The 22,528-nt window shown below is 42.6% G+C and overlaps 1 protein-coding gene across 2 annotated transcripts in view; it reads right to left on the minus strand.

The window, feature by feature from the left end:
- Positions 1-22,528, minus strand: part of CDH8 (cadherin 8) — a 368,100-nt gene that overhangs the window by 340,495 nt on the left and 5,077 nt on the right. For both annotated transcript variants that reach the window (XM_029052199.2, XM_029052200.1), the window contains exon 2: positions 13,707-14,138. In XM_029052199.2, the coding sequence (XP_028908032.1) occupies positions 13,707-13,958 (252 nt within the window). In that variant the 5' untranslated portion in view covers positions 13,959-14,138. The remainder of the gene's footprint in view (positions 1-13,706; positions 14,139-22,528) is intronic.

Consider the following 22,528-nt stretch of genomic DNA (forward strand, 5'->3'; position numbering starts at 1 on the left):
TCTGTGGTTGGAAGGACCCTATCAAAGGGAGCTGGTGATCTTTTCACCTGGAGACACCCCAAGAAGCATCATAGCCTAGTGAAAAGAGCCCAGGTCTGGTAGTCAGAGGAACTGGGTTCTCATCCCAGCTCCACGACTTGCCTGCTGTGTGACCTAGGGCAAATCACAACCTCTCTGTTCCTCAGTTTCCTCATCTGTAAAATGGGAATTCAATACTTGTTCTCCCTCCTACTTAGACTGTGAGCCCCATGTGTGACAGGTACTGTGTCTAACCTGATTAACTTGGATCTAGTAGAGTGCTTGGCACATAATAATCACTTAAAAAATACCACAGTTCTGTTCAATAGATGGGGCAGGGAACGGGACACTGATTAATGGGTGGCAGGGGGGACAGCAACTTGGAAGGCCAAATCAAATCCTTGTGTACCTAATGACTTTGCAAAAACACTTACGAGGCTGCTATTCAATACCATTACCAAGCAATACCACTTTCATACAGCTTTTACCCTCATGAGAAAATAGGAGGGAAAACAATGAAGGCATAAAAAGGTATCCTACTTTGGGAAATTAATTTCTATTTTCCAACTTCCAGGAATACAGGAGAAACCCCAGCGGGGGAAAAAAAAACCCACGCCTTCTAAATAAAGCCTTTTTAGTGTGACACAAACCGAGACTTCTTCAAGGTTGATACTTCAAAATAAGTTGCTCTTAGGGAGGATACTGATGAGAAGCAGCGTGGCTCAGTGGAAAGAGCACGGGCTTTGGAGTCAGGGCTCATGAGTTCGAATCCCAGCTCTGCCACTTATCGGCTGTGTGACTGTGGGCAAGTTACTTAACTTCTCTGTGCCTCAGTTCCCTCATCTGTCAAATGGGGATTAAGACTGTGAGCCCCACGTGGGACAACCTGATTCCCCTATGTCTACCCCAGCGCTTAGAACAGTGCTCGGCACATAGTAAGCGCTTAACAAATACCAACATCATTATTATTACTGATGGCCAGGGGAATGTTCCATGCCTTCTGCTTCAAGGCCCCATGGGCCTCGGGAAAATTGTGGCCAAGAAAGGTGATTTACGGTCATGAGGCATTCGACTAAGGTACAGGCTGGAAAGAACCAGAAACTGAAAGGAAAATGTAGTAAGTGTGTGCGTTCCAGGGGAAAATCCCTACTGTTTGGAAGGAGATTTTTTTTAAATCACTATCTGTATAATCGGGATAAGACACGTGCTCTCCCACCCTCTTAGATTGTGAGGCCCGTATGGGACAGGGGCCCTGTGTCTGATCTGATCATCTTGCATCTACCCCAGCATTTTAGCACTGTGCTCAATATCTGATGAGCGCTCAATACACAATTATGTAAGGTGTTAGAGATTGTAAAGCAAGAGTATTTATTGAGTGTCTACTGTGTGCAGACCACTGAACTGGGAGAGTACAACAGAGGCGAAAGACATGATCTTAATGCGAAACAAGCACACATAATTTTTTACCAGCTCCTTTGCTGAAATGAATGGGCCTGCTGCTAACTTGCTTAGCATCATTAGATTTTTTGAGGGCAGGGAATTACTGTGTTACTGTGGTCTCTTCTGTGTTATTTCCTCTGTACCCTCCCAAGTGCTTACTAGAGTTATCTGGTCTCTTTAGTTTTGTTTTGCCTTATGCCGTCGAGTCATCTCAGACCCATAGCGATGCCATGGACACATCTTTCCCAAAACACCCCACCTCTATCTGCAATCGTTCTGATAGTGTATCCATAGAGTTTTCTTGGTAAAAATATGGAAGAGGTTTGCCATTGCCTCTTTCCATGCAGTAAACTCAAGTCTTTGCTCTCGACTCTCTCCCAAGCCTCTGCTGCCCAGCACGGGTGAGTTTTGACTCGTAAAAGATTGCCTTCCACTTGCTAGCCACTGCCCAAGCAAGGAATGGAATGGGTATGTTTCTGCTTGACTCTCCGTCCCATAGTCAAGTCTGGTAGAGTACTGGAAACTCTCCAGGTGTGTCCCTGACAGGGGCTGATCATTGCAAGTACTCAATAAATAGCATTGATGATCACTATTGCAAATGATTGGGAAATATTGGCCTTTTTGCTTGTTCGCTACTTAACCATTCATTTTGGTTCACTTGTGTTGGATATTTCCATTTCTTCCTTTGGTCTTTGCATCTTTACCATCTGAAAGAAAATCATAATGGGAGAACTTGCCTTTTATCCAAGAATGCACTGTCTTTTGGAGCAAAGCTTATATGAAATAATCCAATCAATCAACCTGTCAGTCAACAATGTGTATTGAGCACCTACTGATTACAGAACACTGTACTAAGCTCTTGGAAAAGTACAACACAAGCAACCCAAGTATCTCCTGCCTTCAAGAAGCTTATGTTTTAATGGGGAAGGCAGGCAAACTTTAAGATTTACAGTAAGTGGGAATAGAAGGGAGAACAAGTATAAAACAGGGAGTAATGTGATTGACTGAATGAAGTGCCAGAATAAATTGAAATAAATAATTAACTTCACAGTAAAATTTACATATAACACCAGTGCTGAAGATGGATATAAATACATAAGTGTGTGTTGTGTTGGAAAGGGGGTGAAGAATTATATGCTTACCTGAGATCTGTAGTCCAAAAAATAGAATGAGTAGTCATTGCTAACACTGTGCTGTTCCCCAGAATTTTCTAACTTTATCATAGGCTTCATTGTGAATTCTGATGTTGTCTCCCACGTGAGAGCAGTGACATTTGATACACTACAGATTTCATAGCACATCTGCCATGGAGTTGTAAATGCATGCAGAGGAGGCGAAGAACACACGGCAGTGTATATCAAGGAAAAAGTTCTCACTAACTAATCAAGTCCACAGGGATAGCAAGCAGTGTCACTCCACATTCTGATGAGGTTGTCAGTCACTGAAACCCTAAACTCAAATGTCCCCTTTAGGAAATGATCAGATGTCACCCTACTGCCTCACCAATATGGGAATCGCAATGAATAGTCAACGGAACAAAAGATCAATTCCCTCTGTAGACTGTAAGTTCCTCGTGGCCAGGGACCATGTCTCCCCACCCTGTTGAAGAGTCCTTTCTCAGACACTTAATACAGTGCTCTGCACAAAATAAGCACTCAGTAAATACCATTGATCATTTCAACATCTCAAGCTTAGGCTCATGGCACCTTATTCAGTGGTGGAAGGGTGTGTTGGCTTTCTTTTGTTCTTTAGTTACTTGTGGCTATCTTTGCTGTAAATATTTCTCTGTCTCCCCTTTTAGAGTGAAAGCTCACTGTGGCCAGGGAACATGTGACTTTGTTAATCTGAACTTCCCAAGCACCTAGTACAGTGCACTGCACCAAGTGGCCAAATAACACATTTTACTGCTATTCCTACTATTAATACTACTCCCTCTATTACTAGAACTACTACCTTATGCAAGAGATGTATATCTAAGTGAATCTTACAGGAGTGAACTTGGAAACGTGGATACTGATGATGGCAAAGTGAAAAGCCAACCACACCTCTGCTGACTTTTAGAAACAGGCCCCTTGCCCATTAGACTGTAAGCTTAGGGAAGCAGCATGGCTCAATGGAAAGAGCACGAGCTTGGGAGTCAGAGGATAGGGGTTCTAGTCGCGGCTCCACCACTTGTTTGCTGTGTGACCTTGGGCAAGCCACTTAACTTCTCTCTGCCTCAGTTACCTCATCTGTAAACTGGGGAATAAGACTTTGAGCCCCACGTGGGACAGCCTGATTACCTTGTATCTACCCTAGCGCTTAGAACAGTGCTCGGCACATAGTAAGCGCTTAACAAATATTATAATTATTATTTTTATGGGCAGGGAACATATCTGCTAATTCTGTTGCACTGTACTCTCCTGAGCCCTTAATGCAGTGCTCTGCACATAGTAAGTACTCAATAAATATGATTTATTGCTTGATTGATTAGATTGTAAGCTACTTGAGGGCAGGACTGTGTCTTTTCTTTCCTTGTATTCTCCCAAGTGCTAAGTACGGGGCTCAAGCACTACCATTGAAGGTGAGGATGGTGATACTGATCATAATGATGATAAAGAAATATGGGGAATGCTTTCTTTTTTTTTCCATAGACTTTCCTTGCCTTTTCCTATTTCAACTTACTCTGAAAGAACTGGGGGCAAAGAGCGAGCCCAAGAATGCCACAGCAAAGTTATTTCTATAAGATTTCCACCTTCTTTTATTTTTTCAATCATCAATCAAGTATGCTCCCCCCATATGAAAAAGACAAACCAAAACCAAATCCGAACTCTGCTCTTTTTGTAAAATGAATGTATTTATTTGAAGAACACCTTTTGCAGGTTACCCATATATATCACCTGAAAGCTAAGGGCATAATTCAATAGTTCTATTAATTTATGACTCTAAAGGTATTCTTTTTCCTAGCAGGATACTTAGACTACATTTATTTTGCACTTTTATCCTACTCCATAATAACAGGGTACATTGTTAGGAGTGTGTGTGTGTGTGTGTGTGTGTGTGCGCACGCAAATGTTTCCATGCTGAAATAGTTATCTCAACATTTCCATCACAAAGTCTATTGAAAGACATTTATAGCATCCTAATTTATTAATTAATGAGCCTGACCTTTCAAGTGCACATAGCAAATGCAATTTTAAAATCTATTAATGAAATCATATCAAATTGGAATTTTCAGATAAAAGAAATACTTTGCTTGGGTTGTGTTTTTAATGAAAACTAATAAAGTTTAGACTTTCGTGTAAGAAAACTTGGAATTATGTTCAAAGCAGAAATTCAGCCCCACTTCTTTAAGCGTCAGCTAGCCACAGCTTTAAAAGTTATGCTTCCCAGTGTGGGCATCGAAGACCGAGTGTTAAAAAGCCGTCTCGTGCACCTTGCTATCTGCTGCACCTCTCCCCTGCTCTCCTACTTGCTCGTTGAACTCCATGTTCTCAAGGGAACAGAACAAGTGAATTAGAGTGACGCTGCACAAACCATCCTCACTATAGTCAATGGCTTTGTGCTGCTAAAATCACATCTCCTCCAAGAAGCCTTCCCTGACTAACTTCTCCTCTCCTCACCCTATTTGCCCTCCCTTCTGCATCGCCTATGCACTTGGTTCCATACCCCTTAAACACTTCAATACCCTCCTTACTCCCAGCCCCACAGCAATTTTGTACATATCCTTATACTCCGCCACTTCCCCTACATGCAATTTATTTTATTGTCTGTCTCCCCCACTAGATTTTAAGCTCCTTGTGGGCAGGAATCATTTCTACCACATCTATTGTACACTCCTAAGTGCTTCGTATAGTGCTAAGCACACAGAAACTGCTCAATAAATACCACTGATTGATTGATTGACTGATATGACTGAAATTAATCCATAACTCCACCCTCAGCATCAGACTATATTGGGACATTTTCTTACCTAAAATATGTCTTCTTTAAGCAATGGGTTAAGTTATTATGCCTCAGATGTTGCTTAGAAGGAAAGATAAAATCAGTCCACAATGGTTGGTATGCTGAAGAACATTTTTATTCCAGCCCACTAAAATTTCACTAGGTCATCACTCGCTCACCAACAACAAGCAAAGATGCAGCCGCTGGTCAGCATTAGGGTAAGAAATCCAGTACTGATATTTTCTGGGGCCTGATTTCTTTTATAAGCAGCCTCATTTCCAATGTGCACATAACCCAAGGGCCTATACTAATTGACAGGAGCAGTAAATGTCCACTGATTTTAATCAATGCCAGCAGGCTCTCCTTGTGCTGTTTCTCTCCCTCCCCGACCCGTCCCACTGATTTTTTTTTTTTTTTTAACCAACTCATTACAGCTCAGGAACAAGTCGAGTGACAGGTAACATGTGGACTCTGAAGGGCTGAAATTATTGACTTTGTGGCTACTGAGTTCAGAGTTCTGGGAAAAGACTCCACTGCCTCTAATGCAGATAAACCATCTGGGAGGGGAGTCCCCATTGCCCTTTCCGGAATAAGGAGAGAGTTTGACCTTCAGATTCGGCCTAGTTCCGTTCACCTGTAAAACTCCAGCAAAATTCATGCTTTGTCAAGTGCAATTCCATCATTCGACACTGACATTGTGTACTCTAGCAGAGGGTAATTATTTGTGTATTTTGGATCCTTCGTACAAAGCACCGCCAAATGATTTGCCTGTTAAACTAAAAAAAAAAAGTGAGAAGGTCAAATTTAAAGAGAGGGAATGAGTCAGTGCCTCAGAGGGACAGAGTTTTAAATAGATGTGGTAGTGTGGATGAAAAAATATTGCCTCCAAATATGGGGAGTCCCAGATAAGGAAAAATGATGAGGAGAAAAGGTAGAGAAAGATATACCGGAAAAGAGGTCAGACACCAAGTTCTGGACTTGAATCGATCATTGGTCTGACCTGGCAAAAAGAATGAACAGTTGTGGTATTTATCAAGCACTTATTGGTCACCAAGCTCTACTGTGATCTCTTTGGCCATGAAGGAGTTCTGCAAGTAAAAAAACAAAATAAAAAAAACAAAAAACTATATGCTTCCCCCTCTCCACTACCTGCTTACTGACTCATGTTTCTGACCTAGCAGAAACACAACCGACAGGGATGAGAGAGTGCAAACCTCCAGCAGTGGAATCAAATCCCTTGCGTCATTCTCAGTCAGAGGTTCCACCCATCATTTCCATGTGTCCAACACTGTGTTAAGCATTAGAGCTCCTATAAGTTTATCAATTGGACCCAGCCCCTTCCTACAAGTCTAGGGTTTCAATTTTAGAGGGAGGCAGAGCGGGGCTCCTATCACCATTTGATCGATGGAGAAAACAGAGACATGGAAAAATTGAGGGACATGCCCAAGGTCACAGGGCAGGCCAGTGTCAGTTGGGTGGGTTACAAGGGCTGTGTCCGAGTTGATTATTTTGTTATCTACCCTTATGCTTGACACTTAGTAAATGCAAAGGGGAGTGGAGAGAGGGGAAGAAAGGAGAGCGAGGGAGGAATGAGCCTGACAGGTCTGCCCGCCGCCTCCCAGATATGGGCCATGGAAAACCTTAACCTATAGATTCAGCTTTAATATCTCAGCGTTTTCTCAGGAGGAGTGGCTCACCTGCTCTACACACTGCCCTAGCACCTCTGCACTTTGCCATAACTGCCAGATGGCCAGTCCAGGATGACCTCAATTTGACAGTTATTGGCCCTTCCGGGCAGAGCAAGAAGCAAATAAAGGCCACTGAAAGCAAGTGGAGTCTGCAGTGTTTTCAAGCAACTATTTATGGGGCCTTGGAAAGACTCGGCAACAAGTCTCACCAGATTCCAAGGCTTTTGCTGGGTCCTGAGTTCCCTGGAGAAAGTCTTTCTTGAAATGAAAGGTATTCCTATTCCCATGTTAAAGGGGAAACTTTGTGGACTCTGGGAATGAAAATAATGACTTGAAGTGCTATATCTTTCAATTGTAGTTTGTGTTCAGCTGAGTTTGAAACTGTTATTAATCAGTAGGTTCTTAATAAATACTGTCAATTGACTGAGGATGGGTGCAAATAGATAAGTGTTAGCGACAGTCGGTGGGTTGATACAACTTGGTGTGCTAGAAGGCTTGTTAGAGGAGGTATAGTGCACCCTGCACACGATAGTGAGTGTTTAATAAATATCATCGACTGATTGATTGAGGTGGGATTTTAGGAGAGCTGGAGTCTGTCGGATGTTGGGAGGGAGGGGGTTCCAGGCTGGGGAAATAGTATGAGTGAGGGGGTGAGGTGAGAGAGTAGAGATCGAGGTCCAGCTACAAGGTTGGCTTGGGAGAAGCAAAGACTGCAAGTTGAGAAATAGCAGGTGAGGAGAGCAGACAGGTAAGGTGGGACCAGATGGTGGAGACCTCTAGAAGCGATTGTGGTATGTCTACTGGTATGACGTAGTGTGGTGAATGAGCCTCCAAATGGATTTTCTATTTTAAAAGGCTTCTGTGGACTCATTTTGATGGTTCCACGGAACATGGTAGCATGAGAGGAAAATCCACCAGAACAATGCTAAAACCCATGTGTACAAAGGTAATTTCAGCCAGGATTGTGAACCTTTCCCAGAGTCCTTTGGCATTTCACCCAGTTCCTAGGGATGAGAGGGAATGGATTTTAAAGGGCAAACGGGCTCTGGGATTGTACATAAACCAGCAACTTTGTTCAACCAGGCTCTCGGTATGGGTTTTAGTGGTGAAATGTTTGAAAGAGTAGAAGTGGAAACAGTACACAAAGAAGCTGACAAAATACTAAAGCAGCTAAATTATGGTTTAATGTATCTCTTAGACTGTGAATCCCATGTGGAACAAGACCTGATTGTCTTATATCTACCTCAGCATTTAGTACAGTGCTTGATACAGAGTAAGCGCTTAACAAATATTATTATTAGCATTATTATTATTATTGCAGAGGCATTCCATCAAGGCATGCAACTCATTCAGAAATCTAAAAATGTGGCAATAACACTATACAATAAATGGTCTCTTCATTATGTTGTAATGTACATTACACTGTGCTCATTTCCTTTGGGCTGGGGTGGTACAAGTAAGCCATCCAATCTCAAGTCATGCTATGTGAACTAGCGTGCCTTTCTGTTTCCGACACTGTTTTGTTTTCTTGTGTGACATCAAAACCACTTTTTAGAAGCAGCTCTCAAATCATGCTGTGCTGAAGTCACGTAGTGTACACAATGACATTGTTTGGGCAGACTGAAGGCACAGAGCAAGGGGCAGAGTTGATGATCAGATTTGGTGACTGCAATGGAGCTGCTGGCAATAGGAGAAATGGAGTTGGGGCAGCAGGAAACAGCAGAGAACATTAGCTCAGAATGAAAACAGGACAACAAAGATGTTACTATCCTGCTGGTGTCCTATTTTCTTTTCCTACTAATGGGTACTTCAGGGAAGAGGGTAAAGCCCCTGTGTACGCTAGACTAGATTCTTTTTTTTTTTTTGAGGTACCTGAGGTGACTTTAAAATTCACCATACACCACTGGTTCAAGGTATCTTTTCCAGGTTCCGTTTAACTCTTACCCCGAACTGAGGTATATTTCTGGCTTGGTTTTGTTCCATTTCAGGTTCAATGAAGATTTCATAGCAACAGTTCAGAATCAATTTCCTTTGAGGTACATGCAGGACTCAAACTGGGGTTTGGAGGTTCCAGTTGAGTTCTGCTTTAAGTCTCTGCTGGAAGAAAGGGAGGAGCAACCAGGCTCAGACAGAATGTTGAATGCTGCCCGTTTCCTTGCTCTTGAGTCTCTCAGGGACATGAGGGAGGCAGAGGAGCCAGGGAGCAGAAGGGAGAAATATTCCAAAGTTTGTATCATCATCATCACCAACAGTATGTATTTAGCAACTACTGCCTATAGAACACTACCGTAGGCACTTGGGAATATACAACAGAAGTAAAACGCAGGTTCTCCAGGAGCTGACAATCTAATGGTTGGTGAGAGGCGGGGGAGGTGAAGGAAGCAGGTGCAAATGATAAAATATACAACAGATCAAAGAGTAAGGGCACAGATAAAAAATTAAATAGCAATCGATCAATCATATTTATTGAGCACTTTCTGCATTCAGAGCACTGTACACTGCACTGCAGAGCAAATAAGCAATGCAGTGAATATAGAGAATGAGCCTCTTGCTTCTTTTGTAGTTTCCCCAAAGCAGGGCATTGCACCCAGTAAGTGCTCACTAAATTCCTTCACTACTGCTACCTTGTGTCCAACCTGATTATCCTGTATCTACCCCAGCGTTTAGTATAGCGCCTGGCACATAGGCAGGACTTAATAAATACCATAAATTATTATTATTGCTTTCTATGTTCTCCTAGCATTTAGAACAGTGCTTTGGACACTGCAGGCAATCACTGAGTACCATTGTTACTGAAAATAGGGACTCAGAAGAAAATGATTTTGCCCCCAAAGGCCAACAAAGTACTGGGGATCAACTCAATCAATCAATTGTATTTAATGAGTGCTTAATGTGTGCATAGCACTCTACTAAGCGCTTGGGAGAGCACAATATAACAGAGTTAGACATTCTCTGTCCACAGAAAACAACTGGAAAAGTATACAGCAAATGTCATTACTTTACCACCAGGTCACTGAGTCTGCTGTCTGGAAGAGTCACTGCCCAGCCCCCATTCCACTGGGCCTCCCATCAACCCTTTCTCCAGTGGCCCACCTTTTCTGATATTATCAAGGCTGTGGCTGTGACTGTTGAGACTACTGAACTCTGATCTCCGAGGAGTCATTCATTCATTCATTCAATAGTATTTATTGAGCGCTTACTATGTGGAGAGCACTGTACTAAGCGCTTGGGATGAACAAGTCGGCAACAGATAGAGACAGTCCCTGCCGTTTGACGGGCTTACAGTCTAATCGGGGGAGACGGACAGACAAGAACAATGGCACTAAACAGCGTCGAGGGGAAGGGGAAGAACATCTCGTAAAAACAATGGCAACTAAATAGAATCAAGGCGATGTACAATTCATTAACAAAATAAATAGGGTAACGAAAATATATACAGTTGAGCGGACGAGTACAGTGCTGTGGGGATGGGAAGGGAGAGGTGGAGGAGCAGAGGGAAAAGGGGAAAATGAGGCTTTAGCTGCGGAGAGGTAAAGGGGGGATGGCAGAGGGAGTAGAGGGGGAAGAGGAGCTCAGTCTGGGAAGGCCTCTTGGAGGAGGTGATTTTTAAGTAAGGTTTTGAAGAGGGAAAGAGAATCAGTTTGGCGGAGGTGAGGAGGGAGGGCGTTCCAGGACCGCGGGAGGACGTGACCCAGGGGTCGACGGCGGGATAGGCGAGACCGAGGGACGGCGAGGAGGTGGGCGGCAGAGGAGCGGAGCGTGCGGGGTGGGTGGTAGAAAGAGAGAAGGGAGGAGAGGTAGGAAGGGGCAAGGTGATGGAGAGCCTTGAAGCCTAGAGTGAGGAGTCTGAAACTGAGCCTGAAATGCTCGAACTACAATGCTCCATCACTCTTCTTGTCTTGATCACCGGTCTTGTCTTTTATATTGTTTTGGGTTTCTTCCCCTTTGATTCTTAGATTGTCAGAGCTCCTTGGAGGCCAGAGACCATGTCTAATTCCCATCAGTGTATTTTTCCCAGTACTTAGCACAGTGCTTTCTGCACAGCAGGTGCTCAATACATCCTCTCGACTGAATGAACGAACATGACTATGTGACTAGAGTAGGTTCAAAGCAAGTCATGATTGTGAATATTAGAGGGAGAAATCTGGAATATTATAATCTTCGAGAGGAATGTTAAAGATGGCAACCAGCCCCACTGTTTCTCTAAGCATCCTTTAGTGTCACTGTTGGAAAAAAAAAATCCTGACCTGGATGGACCATTGGTATGACCCAGTATGAAACAGTTTATCCCATGCTCATCATTCCCCTGAGGGAACTTTCAGCTGGAGGGTCAAAATTATAAAAGGATCAGACAGGGGAGCATTTTAGTAATTCAGCCCAGTCCAATATAACTCAGAGATGAAGTTCTATAGCAGTGACAATATGAAGTGATCCAGAATAAGAAGGAAACTATGCCGTATTCTAGTTGGATAGTGTTTTCCACTGTAGGATTCAAATTCTTTCAGATATTAGCCCTAACTCTGAAGGTGCATCATCTTTTCAAGTCCCTGAGGTCTGGGAAGAAGCTGTTTTCTCCTTGGATCCTCCCAGCTTTGAAGTGTTAATGCATCTCCCCTAAGGTACCTGTTTATGACTACTGCATCAGCCTCCTCACTGATCTCCCTGACTCCTGTCTCTCCCCCTCCAGTCCATGCTTCACTCAGCTACCCAGTTCATCTTTCTAAAAAACTGCTCAGTCCATGTCTCCCCATTCTCCAAAACCTCCAGTGGTTGCCCATCCATCTCTGAATCAAACAAAAACTCCTTACCATTGACAATAAGGCACTACCTTGGCTCTCCCCCTCCTACTTTACCTCTCTGATTTCCAAGTACAATCCTTCCCGCACACTTTACTCACTATATCTATCTTGTATATCACACCACTGACCCCTCATCCATTTCCTGTCTGTAGCCCGGAACTCCCTCCCTCTTCATATGTGACAATCACTCTCACCACCATCAAAGCCCTCCTAAAATCACATCTCCTCCAAGAAGCCTTCCGCAACTAAGTCCTTATTTTCCATACCCATGCTAACCCCAAGTTGCCTATGCACTTGGGTCTGTATTCCTTAAGCACTTTGATATCACCTCATCCTCAGCTCCACAGCACTTACATTCATATCCTTATACTCCACCCCTTCCCCTATCTGTAACTGATTTTAATGTCTGTCTCACCCCTGGATCGTAAGCTCCTTAGTACAGTGCTCTGCACACGGTAAGCGCTCAATAAATATGATTGAATGACTGAATGAATAAATACCATCTCCATTTTATTGTACTCTCCCAAGTGCTTAGTACAATGTTCTGCACACACTAGTGCTCAATAAATACTACTGATGGATTGATTGATTATATGGAATTTCATGTGGGAATGGTTATCTTGCTCAGGAAAGGAAGGAACTGATGACTCTTCCCCTATGAATGATACAAATTGAGAAAATCCACCCCAGAAAATATGCCAGAAAAAGTTGGACTCACTGTAGCTTTCCAGAATTAGATCAAAAATAATGAGATTCTATGTGTGAGCATCTGGGTGTAGGTTCAATAATGGTCCCGAAGCAGACGTTTCTATTCAGAATAATGGAGAGTAAAAAGTGATAGCATGCCTTCACTTAACACTAGTGTATCCCCAAGCCCCTGACTGAGAAAAAAATATCAACACTGAGAAGAGAAATAAAAAAAGATCGGTTACTAGCCGGAGAAGACTATCAAGAAGGAAGTTAAAGCCTGAACATTTAAGTCCTATTTTTGCCCTACTCTTAAGATGTTTCTATTCATAATAATGGAGATGCAAAAAGTGATAGCATGCCTTTACGTACTACTAGTATATCACGAGCCCCTGACTGAGAAAAAATATCAGCACTGAGAAAGGAAATCTAAAAAGATCAGTAAATAGCCAGAGACAGCTAGGAAGGGGGAAGTTAAAGCCTGAATAGTTAACTATTTCACCCTACTCTTAAGACCCTGCCAAATTCTGCCCCTATCGTATTAAAATGAATCACACCCTCCCTTGGTCTGAGTAGTTCCTTTCTTTCAGACAAATGAGTTCACACCACCTAGCAGCCGGGTTTAACACGCTGATTGGATACTGGCTTTTTAACCCATCACATAAAAATAAAACTGGCTTCCAAAGAATAGCTTAGAGAAAAGAGCATGAAGCAAGGACCATTTTCTAGAGTAGAGAAGGCAAACATAGCTTCTTGTGACATTAGAGAAAAACCACATCCATTTCTGTATCCTTGGCCAAAAAAAGAGAGATTTGAGGCAGTCTCCACCCAAAAGTCTGTACTCGTGGGTGATGAGACATTTCTGGTTTACATTCCTTGGTCTTCAAGGGATTTATCTGCACCATCGCCCAAGATTGTGAGTCCAGTGTGGGCCATGGGCTGTTTCTGATCTGTTATGGTTTATATCTACCCCAGTGCTTGGCACACAGTAAGCACTTAATAAATACCATAACCAGCTAACAAGCAAAAGGTTCACCCTGTTTTGGAGCTCTGAAGATACTCTTTGAAAATGAGCAAGCCTTTTGGGGACTCCAGTTTCACAAGCAATACGGACTGAGGTGTGAGTTATCGTCTCAAATAGCACACTTACCCGGCCAACTAGTATGGGTTCCGGTCCAGAAAACTCTTCCAGGACAAACATTTGATTCCAAACCCAGCCCCTCTTGGAACGGTTCAAAACACGCTGATCGTCAATGAGTCCGTCCAGTTCTACATTGGAGTCAGTAGGTAAAAGTTGAGAGTGGTTCAGCGGGGCCATGGACATTTGAGGCACGACAGTAATCCACAGAAGCATTAATGGGGTCCACAGGTCCAAAAGCATGACCACGAGTCGTTCTGACATCGTGCCACCAGGTCAGCCGATCGTCAGAAAAAATCAACGGTTATTGCATCTGCTTCTGGGCACCAACCATCCAATTCATTATGCAGTGCAGGATGCTCACTATTTCGGCACAGCAACCGCAACTAAAAACTGCTTGGATGAGAAGACCGAGATCCACTGGAGTCTCGAACTTCCAGATTCCTGCCAAAACAAGGAACATTCCAGCTAAAAATACATGGAGACAGATTTCAAACACATTCACTTATTTCTAAAATTGTCGATCAAGGAAAAAACATCAGGTGTTAGTTCAGGGGTTTCCTATTTTGCAGACGAGAGTGATCTGTGATTTTCACTTGTAGGAAAGCCTTGTTAGACGTCATTAATAAATACTCACTTTCCATAAAAGCTGACCACAGATAACTGACATGAAAAGAATAGTAACAGGGAGCTGTTTTTCTTTTTTATCTCATGTTCTTAAGGAAACCAAATAAATGCATGCTTTTCCAACAATAATTTAGAGAATTGCTAAGGAAAACACCTCTGTTCATATATGTATGATAGTGAAAAACATTACTTTTACCATTTTAAACAAACCTGATAACTAATCCAGCACTGTCCAGCAAAACCAGGTATGTGATTTCTGAATGTCAGTCAGGGAATAATAAATCCAATCTCCTGTTTTTAAGAGAAAAATAAACACAGTTCCCACAGTCTTTGCCATTTCAGAAACCTGGAAAGCTAGTTTGTTCAGGTTAAAGAATGGAATTCTGCATCAAGCTTACTATTGGTAAGGGAGCAAAATCGGAATCTCTCAGAAATAAATTTTCAGGTGTCTAGTATATACAGGTATTATCAGGGTTTTTTCAGTGCCCAGACCAATGAGGGATTTAAATTCCATAAAAAAAAAAAATCGGGAGGATTCAATTTGGTCAAAATATAATTGTTCAATTGAGGTGATTTAGGAAGGGCTTCTTTGAAAAGAAAAATTTCCAGAGTTATCGGCTACTATTTTTTCCTTATCTTCAGTATGGCAAAATGTATTACTTCCTTCTCAAAAAAAAAAAAGATAAGAAATAAAATCAGTGGTTCTTGGGAAAAAATCCAGCGGGATTGGATCAGATTCAAAAGTAATTCTTTGGGAAACTATAGGGAACTGGTTGACTCAGGGAATTAATAATGGGAGAGAGGACCTTTCACCTGGAGGTGGCCAGTTCAAATCTGACCCAGGACTGTAGTGATAGAAAGTCATTACCATCTGATGGGCTGCTTAGTGGTCTATGTGGAAGGAGCTGATTTGCTTTGGTTTGGGTTTCCAGGCCAATAAAGGTAGTGTCCCTGGTTTAACAAGCTGACCACTACAATCGCCTTTATTGTCATTCTTTGAATGGAATTAGAGACAAAATGTAAGACCTTTCACCTACTCACAAGGGGGACGGTGGGGGCGAGAGGGAGGGACTGTTGAAAGGAGGGTCAGGAAAGAGTCATTTCCCTCGAAAAGGGGAAAACATGAATTTCCATGGCAACTCCCTGACTTCTTAAAAGTATCTTATGTCTTCATCCACTGAGAGCCTCTTGAGAGCTAGGGACCATGTCCAATTCTCACCAGGGTATTTTTTTTTCTCAGTGCTTAGCATGGGGCTCTGCATCCAATAGGCACTTAATATTATTACAGTTACTACTTCTTCTTCTGTTGCTGCTCCTACTACTACTATTCATTCAATCGTATATATTGAGCACTGTGTGCAGAGCACTGTACTGAGCACTTGAGTAGTAGCACTCAAGAATGTTGTGAGAATTCCTTGTGCATGGGTAAAACAGTTTATATTGTATTGTAAAATCCAGAAGAGCAGGGACTAAGAATCTTTGTTCTGCTGTACTCTCCCAAATGTTTACTACAGAGCTTTCATTCCATAGGCACTCACTCAATAGCGTGCGAATCTTCTCCGCCGACCTCCGCCGCCTGGAATGCCCTCCCTCCTCACATCCAAGAGACAGTCTACAAAACCTTAGTGAAGGCACATCTCCTCCAAGAGGCCTTCCCTGACTAAGCCCTTCTTCCCTCTTCTCTCACTCCCTTCTGCATCACCCTGACTTGCTCCCTTTATTCATCCCCCACTACCAGACTCACAGCATTTATTTGCATGTTCATAATTTATTTATTTAATTATTTATTCATATTGTCTCCTCTAGCTGGTAAACTCATTGTGGACAGGGAATGTGTCTGTTTATTGTTATATTGTACTCTCCCAAGTGCTTAGTACAGTGCTTTGCACACTTTAAGTGCTCAATAAATATGACTGACTGAATGAATATTGATGATATTGGCCTCTCAATAGGCTCTGTCTCTTTAAAATAATATTTTTATTTTATCTTGAAGAAATTCTAAGGCACTGCTTTTATCCTCACCACAACTGTGAGGCCCATGTGGGAGAAGCAGCATGGCCTAGGGGAAAGACTCTGGGCCTTGGAATCAGAGAACCTGGGTTCTAATCCTGACTCAGCCATTTGCCTGCTGTGTAACTTTGGGTAAGTCACTTCACATTTCTGGGACTCTGTTACCTCATCTGTAAAATAGGGATTGAGACTGTGAGGCCCATGTGGGACAGGGACTAACTTGAATCTACCCCCTCACTTAGCACAGTGCCAGGCACACATAAGTGCTTAGCAAATACCATTAAAAAAAGAGAAAGATGCATCTGCTTTTTCTATCTTGTATCTACCCCAGGGCTGTGTAAACCCTAAATACATACCTTAACTAACTGAAAGAACTTAAACAATAGGAGTCATTGAAAAAGGCTAATCCCAAATCCTGGACAAGCCCTTCAACCCCTGAGGGGCAACAAGCAAAAGAGGGTGGGGCAGATAAATCAACTAGGATGTGCTATAGGCTGAACAACCCCCCAAGCCACTGGAGAAATGGATAAAATGTTCTCCAGAAGGTTTCCATACAGCATAATCTCAGGTATTTGAGAATTTGCAGTCAATCTTTCCCAAAGGCAGGGTCCATTTCGACTTTAATCAGCATCGTGCATGTGATTATGTATATATGACGAAGTCCGCATTTGGAAAACTGACTGCAGAGAGCAAGGACTGTTCTGTGAGAGGATTGTATGTTAAAAAAAATGATGGCATTTGTTAAGCACTTACTATGTGCCAAGCACTGTTCTATGTTATTGAATAGTTTAGGGGCCACCATTCCCACAGCATGCTCTGGGTTTAAATTCCAACACATGCCTATTGCTTTATTTTTGCCAAATGAAGAAATTACATGTTTTGATGTCTGTTTCCCCCGTTCTAGATTGTAAGCCAGTTGTGATCAGGGATTCTCTCTCTTTATTGCTGTATTGTAGCTCCCAAGCACTTAGTACAGTGTTCTGCACACAGGAAGCACTCAATTAATACGATTGAATGAATGAATGAATGAATGAATGAATGAATGAATAACCATTTGCTGCTGTGACTTCACACCTTGAGGGTAGAGATCATGTAGTAGGAGTAGCAGCAGCAGTAGTAGTAGTAGAAGTAGTAGTACCAGAGTAGCAATAGTAGTAGTAGTGTTAGTGGTATTTATTGCATTAAGCATTTGGGAAGGACAAAATAGAGTGACACATTCCCTGCCCACATGAAGCTTACAATTCTACTAACCCTAGTCTGTGCCTCTGTTTCCTCATCTGTAAAATGGGAATTAAATATATTTTTTCCCTCCTGCTTACAGTGTAAGCCCCATGCGGGACCAGGACTGTATCTGATCTCTGTGTAATTTGCCTATTTTAGAATTTAGCCCGGTGCCTGGTACCCATTTAAGCCCTTCACAAATAGTACAGTTATTAGGATTACTCTCCCAAGCATCTAGTTCAGTGCTCTATATACAGTAGCTGCCCAAATCTGACTGATGGATTGACTGATTGACCTCATTCCCTCATATATCCAAACTGGCCGGTGGAACTTGACTCACTGCCAGGCTATATGGTGAGGCCAGGCTATGTGATGAGACCGTGCTACAAACAAAGGCAAGATTTCACAGTGCCACTGGCCATCCGGGCTTCACTAGACTGGCAAAATGGGTCTTTGGCAACCCACATCGCTGTGACCACCAATCTAACGTGGGCTTCTTTAGTGATTAGGTGGGAACTTTCAAAAGATCCTGGAGATGCCACTCAATGCTAAGACACTATTACCAGAATTAATAAAGTTTATAAAAAGTAGTTGAACACACAAACTGCTTGCCTATACTCCATGAGAGAGAAATTGAGTAAGGTTGTAAAAGCTTGAAAAAAAAATCAATTTATTTTTAGATTTCAAAACCACAATATGACTGTCTGGCCCAAGTAATCCACTTTATTATAATGCTGCCGCATTGATTTACACCACGAGAGCAAGACGAGGAGATTTTTCAGCCTCCAGGGAATTCTTATACATTGGAATGTGTTTAAGAACCCCCTTAAGAACTTTAGCTCTTCTGGGGCAATCTCTTTTTAATTTCATTCTGCATTCATTACTGTTTTGTAGATGCTTCTAATTACGGGCTTCAGATAAGTCTGCTGACCCCAACATTTTGTTAAGGTGAGTTGGGTCGATTCTTAGATATTTGCTGTAGTTATATAAGAATATTGTGCCATTGATTTTGCAAATAACTTGGATTAGTATGTAAAAAAAAACTATTAAAAGTCACTCGTCGTTATAATAGTCTAGAAGAAGCTTTTACAAAGGCTTGAGAATCTAATCCAACAGATTATTGGAGTCGACAGCAAATTACCTTTTTATTTTCCGTTGATGTTATTGGCTATATGATTGCATAGAAGCGAAATGATGCACGGGAACAGGGGGTTTTCATTAGACGCTTTTCAGACCGGGCCATTTAGCATCACTGGTACACAGCTTAAAAGCACTTAAAAGCAGGTAGATGTTCGTTATCTTGCATCCAACATGGCACCTTACTAAACGGGCTGGGTTCAATTTGGTGAGACTGTTGGTTGTCACTGGACTACTTAAGCATGCCATCCAGTGATAGTCTTTGACCCATATAGATGACAAATCCTGGAATGGCTGCCCAAATCAGAATAATAAAACCAGTGAGCCTGTCTTCCCCAATCTTTCAGAAGAATTTCTTTACATTGCCTCACTTTCAGAGATGAGGATTTTTTTTGTCTTTCCTTCCTGACTGTGGATCATAAACTTACCTGCTCTCAGTGAGTCTTAAAAGCAAGCACATCTAAGAGCCCTTTTCCAAACACACTATCAGTCCATTAGCAATTCATCTTTCATTGTCTCGAATTGAAAGTTTGGGGTCTTTCTGTCCATTTCTTCTTCCTGATTTCTCTTTCAAGGAGTGGAAATTCCAAACCTGTTTGCCCTCCAGACAGGCAGATGCATAAGGTTGGGGAGGGACTCAATCCAGTCTCATCTCCGTCTGTCCCAGCAGTCGGGGTCTTGAATATTCCTAGTCTATTCTCCCAACAACCTCTCCTACTTTGTCGACCTAGTGTCTTCCAAACCCTTGAAACCACGGAGTTTGGGGCTGGATTTTTTGTCTTTTTTTTTCCTAGAGTCTAACTTAGAGCCCTCCTGCTGCTACCGGAGCCCGACACCACCTTTATCCTGCATCTCCGGAACTCGCGTCAAACCTCAGCAGAGAAACTCCAAGCCTATTTTCGCTCTGGGCAGTGCTCTCAACACTCCTTCCTAATGCAGCTTGACTTCAGTCATTCTTGCCTGTGTTTGTCCTGCAATGCAGTTAATTAGAATAACAACACGCTTTTTGTTTCAGTCTATAGATTTGTACCCAGTAGAGAGTTCTTTATATAGGAATGTTATATTTAAATAAAAACTCTTCGGCACTTCCATTGAACAATATAGCACATGTTGACGTGATTCGAAAAAAACAGCCCTTTTAGGGTGCTGAGCTATAGTGTCTCTTCCTAAATTTATAACTAATGCAACTATGAAAACGACAAAGCGCTCTCTCTCTCTCTCTCTCTCTCTCTCTCTCTCTCTCTCTCTTTTCTCACACACACACACATACACCCTCACTCCCTCTCTCGCCTTCTCTCTCTTTCACTTGTAAATGAAATCATAATAACGAAACTAACATTCTATATTTTAATTAGCTTGGGCAGCTAAGGCAAGCTCTGTGAGAGTCGGTTTTCTTTCCATGATGCTCTATCGCCCTCTTTCCCCTGCGACTGCCCCAAGCCTGGATCTGTTGGACGGAGGAGAAGATCCAGGCTCCGATTAGCCTCGCAGAGACGTTAAGCAAGGCGGGGAAGAGCCGCCAGGACTAAGTTCATAGTAAATGTTGAGTTGGCATAGGACCCTTCTTCTCAGAGGCTCAGCACACTTGATTTCTGTAGAGCAACTCTCCTTGCCTGGGTCTATGTAGTCTGATCACCATGCTCTGTGAATTCTCCAATAATATGGATTTGGGGAAATACTCCCAAGTCTTTAATTGGAAAAAAAAAAATAGCTACCTACTGTGAAGGAAAGGGAGATGGGGGAGGAAGGGAGGAGGAGGAAGAAGAAGAGGAAAGGGAAGAGAGGAGGAGGAAGAGGAGGGAGGAAGGAGGAAGCTGAAGGAAAGGTGGAGGGGGGAAATGGAGGAAGAAAAGGGGGAGGAAGGGAAAGGGCGGAGGGGAAGAGGTGAAGGGAGGAGTGGAAGGAGAGTGGAAAGCAGAAAAAAAAGGAGGAAGAAAAGAAGCGAGGAAGTAAGAGGGAAGGATGAGGTGGAACAAACCGTGAGGAGGAGGTGGGAAAGAAGGGAAAAAATGAGAGAGAGGGAAGGAGGGCAAAGGAGAAGGAAGGGAGATGAAGGAGAGGGATAAAAGGAAGGGGAAGAAGGGAAGTAAAGATGAGCATGAGAAGCACAAGCACAAGAAGCAGCAGCATGGCCTAGTGGATAAAGCCTGGACCAGGGAATCCGAAGGACCTGGGTTCTAATCCCAGATCTGCCACTTGTCTGCAGTGTGACCTGGGACAAGTCACTTAACTTCTCTGTGCCTCAGTTCCCTCATCTGAAAAAAATGGGGATTAATAATAATTATGGTATTCGTTAAGCACTTACTATGTGCCAAGCACATAGACTGTGTCTAATCTGATTATCTTCTATCTCAGCATTTAGTAATAATAATAATGATAATAATGTTGGTATTTGTTAAGCGCTTACTATGTGCCGAGCACTGTTGCAAGCGCTGGGGTAGACACAGGGTAATCAGGTTGTCCCACCTGGGGCTCACAGTTAATCCCCATTTTACAGATGAGATAACTAAGGCACGGAGAAGTTAAGTGACTTGCCCACAGTCACACAGCTGACAAATGGCAGGGCCGGGAGTCGAACTCAGGACCTCTGACTCCGAAGCCCAGGCTCTTTTCCACTGAGCCATGCTGCCTGGAACATAGTAAGTGCTTAACAAATACCATTTTTAAATAAAGGAAAGGAGAGACAGAGTGCGGGGAGAAGAGGGAGTGAAAGGGGGAAAGAAAGAGAGAGAAAAATATTTTGTCTCTAGTCAAAAACAGCAAGAATCCAGACTCAGAAAGGAGGTACAATAACTGTGAACTACTTTTCAGGCAGGACAACCGGCTCCATTCAACAGATGGATAAACTTAGATTCAGCAAAGATAAGTGATTTGTTCTAGGTCACACAACTCCTTGATCCAGCAGGCTGAATTTTTTAAATGAACAAAGCATGATCTTTTCTGTTCACTGCTGTTCCATTGAATCTGGCCTTACATCATGATGAATCTTACCGGGATTTATTATCATGGTTGTCTTACTTAAACACGAAGGAATTGAAATTATTTGCTTATTAAATCTGGCTTCATACATCCAAAAAATCAATTTATCTTATATTGTTCTTGCTTCAATATACTTTAATGCTCTGCCCTCTAGTAATCAAATAGTCTACTTACATGTTACTCCATCTATAAGGAGAAAAGATAGAGGAAGATTGTATTTTACATACTAATATAATGTGAATTTTAAAAATCCTTAAAAGAAAAGGAATGATTACAGTAACCCAAGTGTGGGGGGGGGGGCATAAAAGGGGGAGGCATAAAAGGCAGGGCGGATGTAGGGGAGATATGGGCTATTTCCCAGTTGTAATTTTATCAGCACTTTATTAACGTTTATTAGCATACCCCAATTGTGTTTGGAAAAAATGCTTTGGTATTTCTGGCATTTCAGGGGAGCAGGTTCCTACTGATTTGGATCAATGCCCAGCAGTTTAACACCGTCATCTGAGACCTCAGACTTTCAGCTCACACATAGTAATAATGTTGGTATTTGGTATTTGTTAAGCACTTACTATGTGCCAAGCACTGTTCTAAGCGCTGGGCTAGACACAGGGGAATCAGGTTGTCCCACGTGGGGCTCACAGTCTTAATCCCCATTTTACAGATGAGGTAACTGAGGCACCGAGAAGTTAAGTGACTTGCCCAAAGTCACACAGCTGACAAGTGGTAGAGCCGGAGTTCGAACCCATGACCTCTGACTCCAAAGCCCATGCTCTTTCCAGTGAGCCACGCTGCTTCTCATGTAAAAGAGAGCTGCTCTGCTCAAGTTCAAAAATAAAGGCAGTCCATGTTAAAAAATAAAA

This window comes from Ornithorhynchus anatinus, chromosome X1 (assembly GCF_004115215.2).
Source record: "Ornithorhynchus anatinus isolate Pmale09 chromosome X1, mOrnAna1.pri.v4, whole genome shotgun sequence".
Lineage (NCBI taxonomy): Eukaryota > Metazoa > Chordata > Mammalia > Monotremata > Ornithorhynchidae > Ornithorhynchus > Ornithorhynchus anatinus.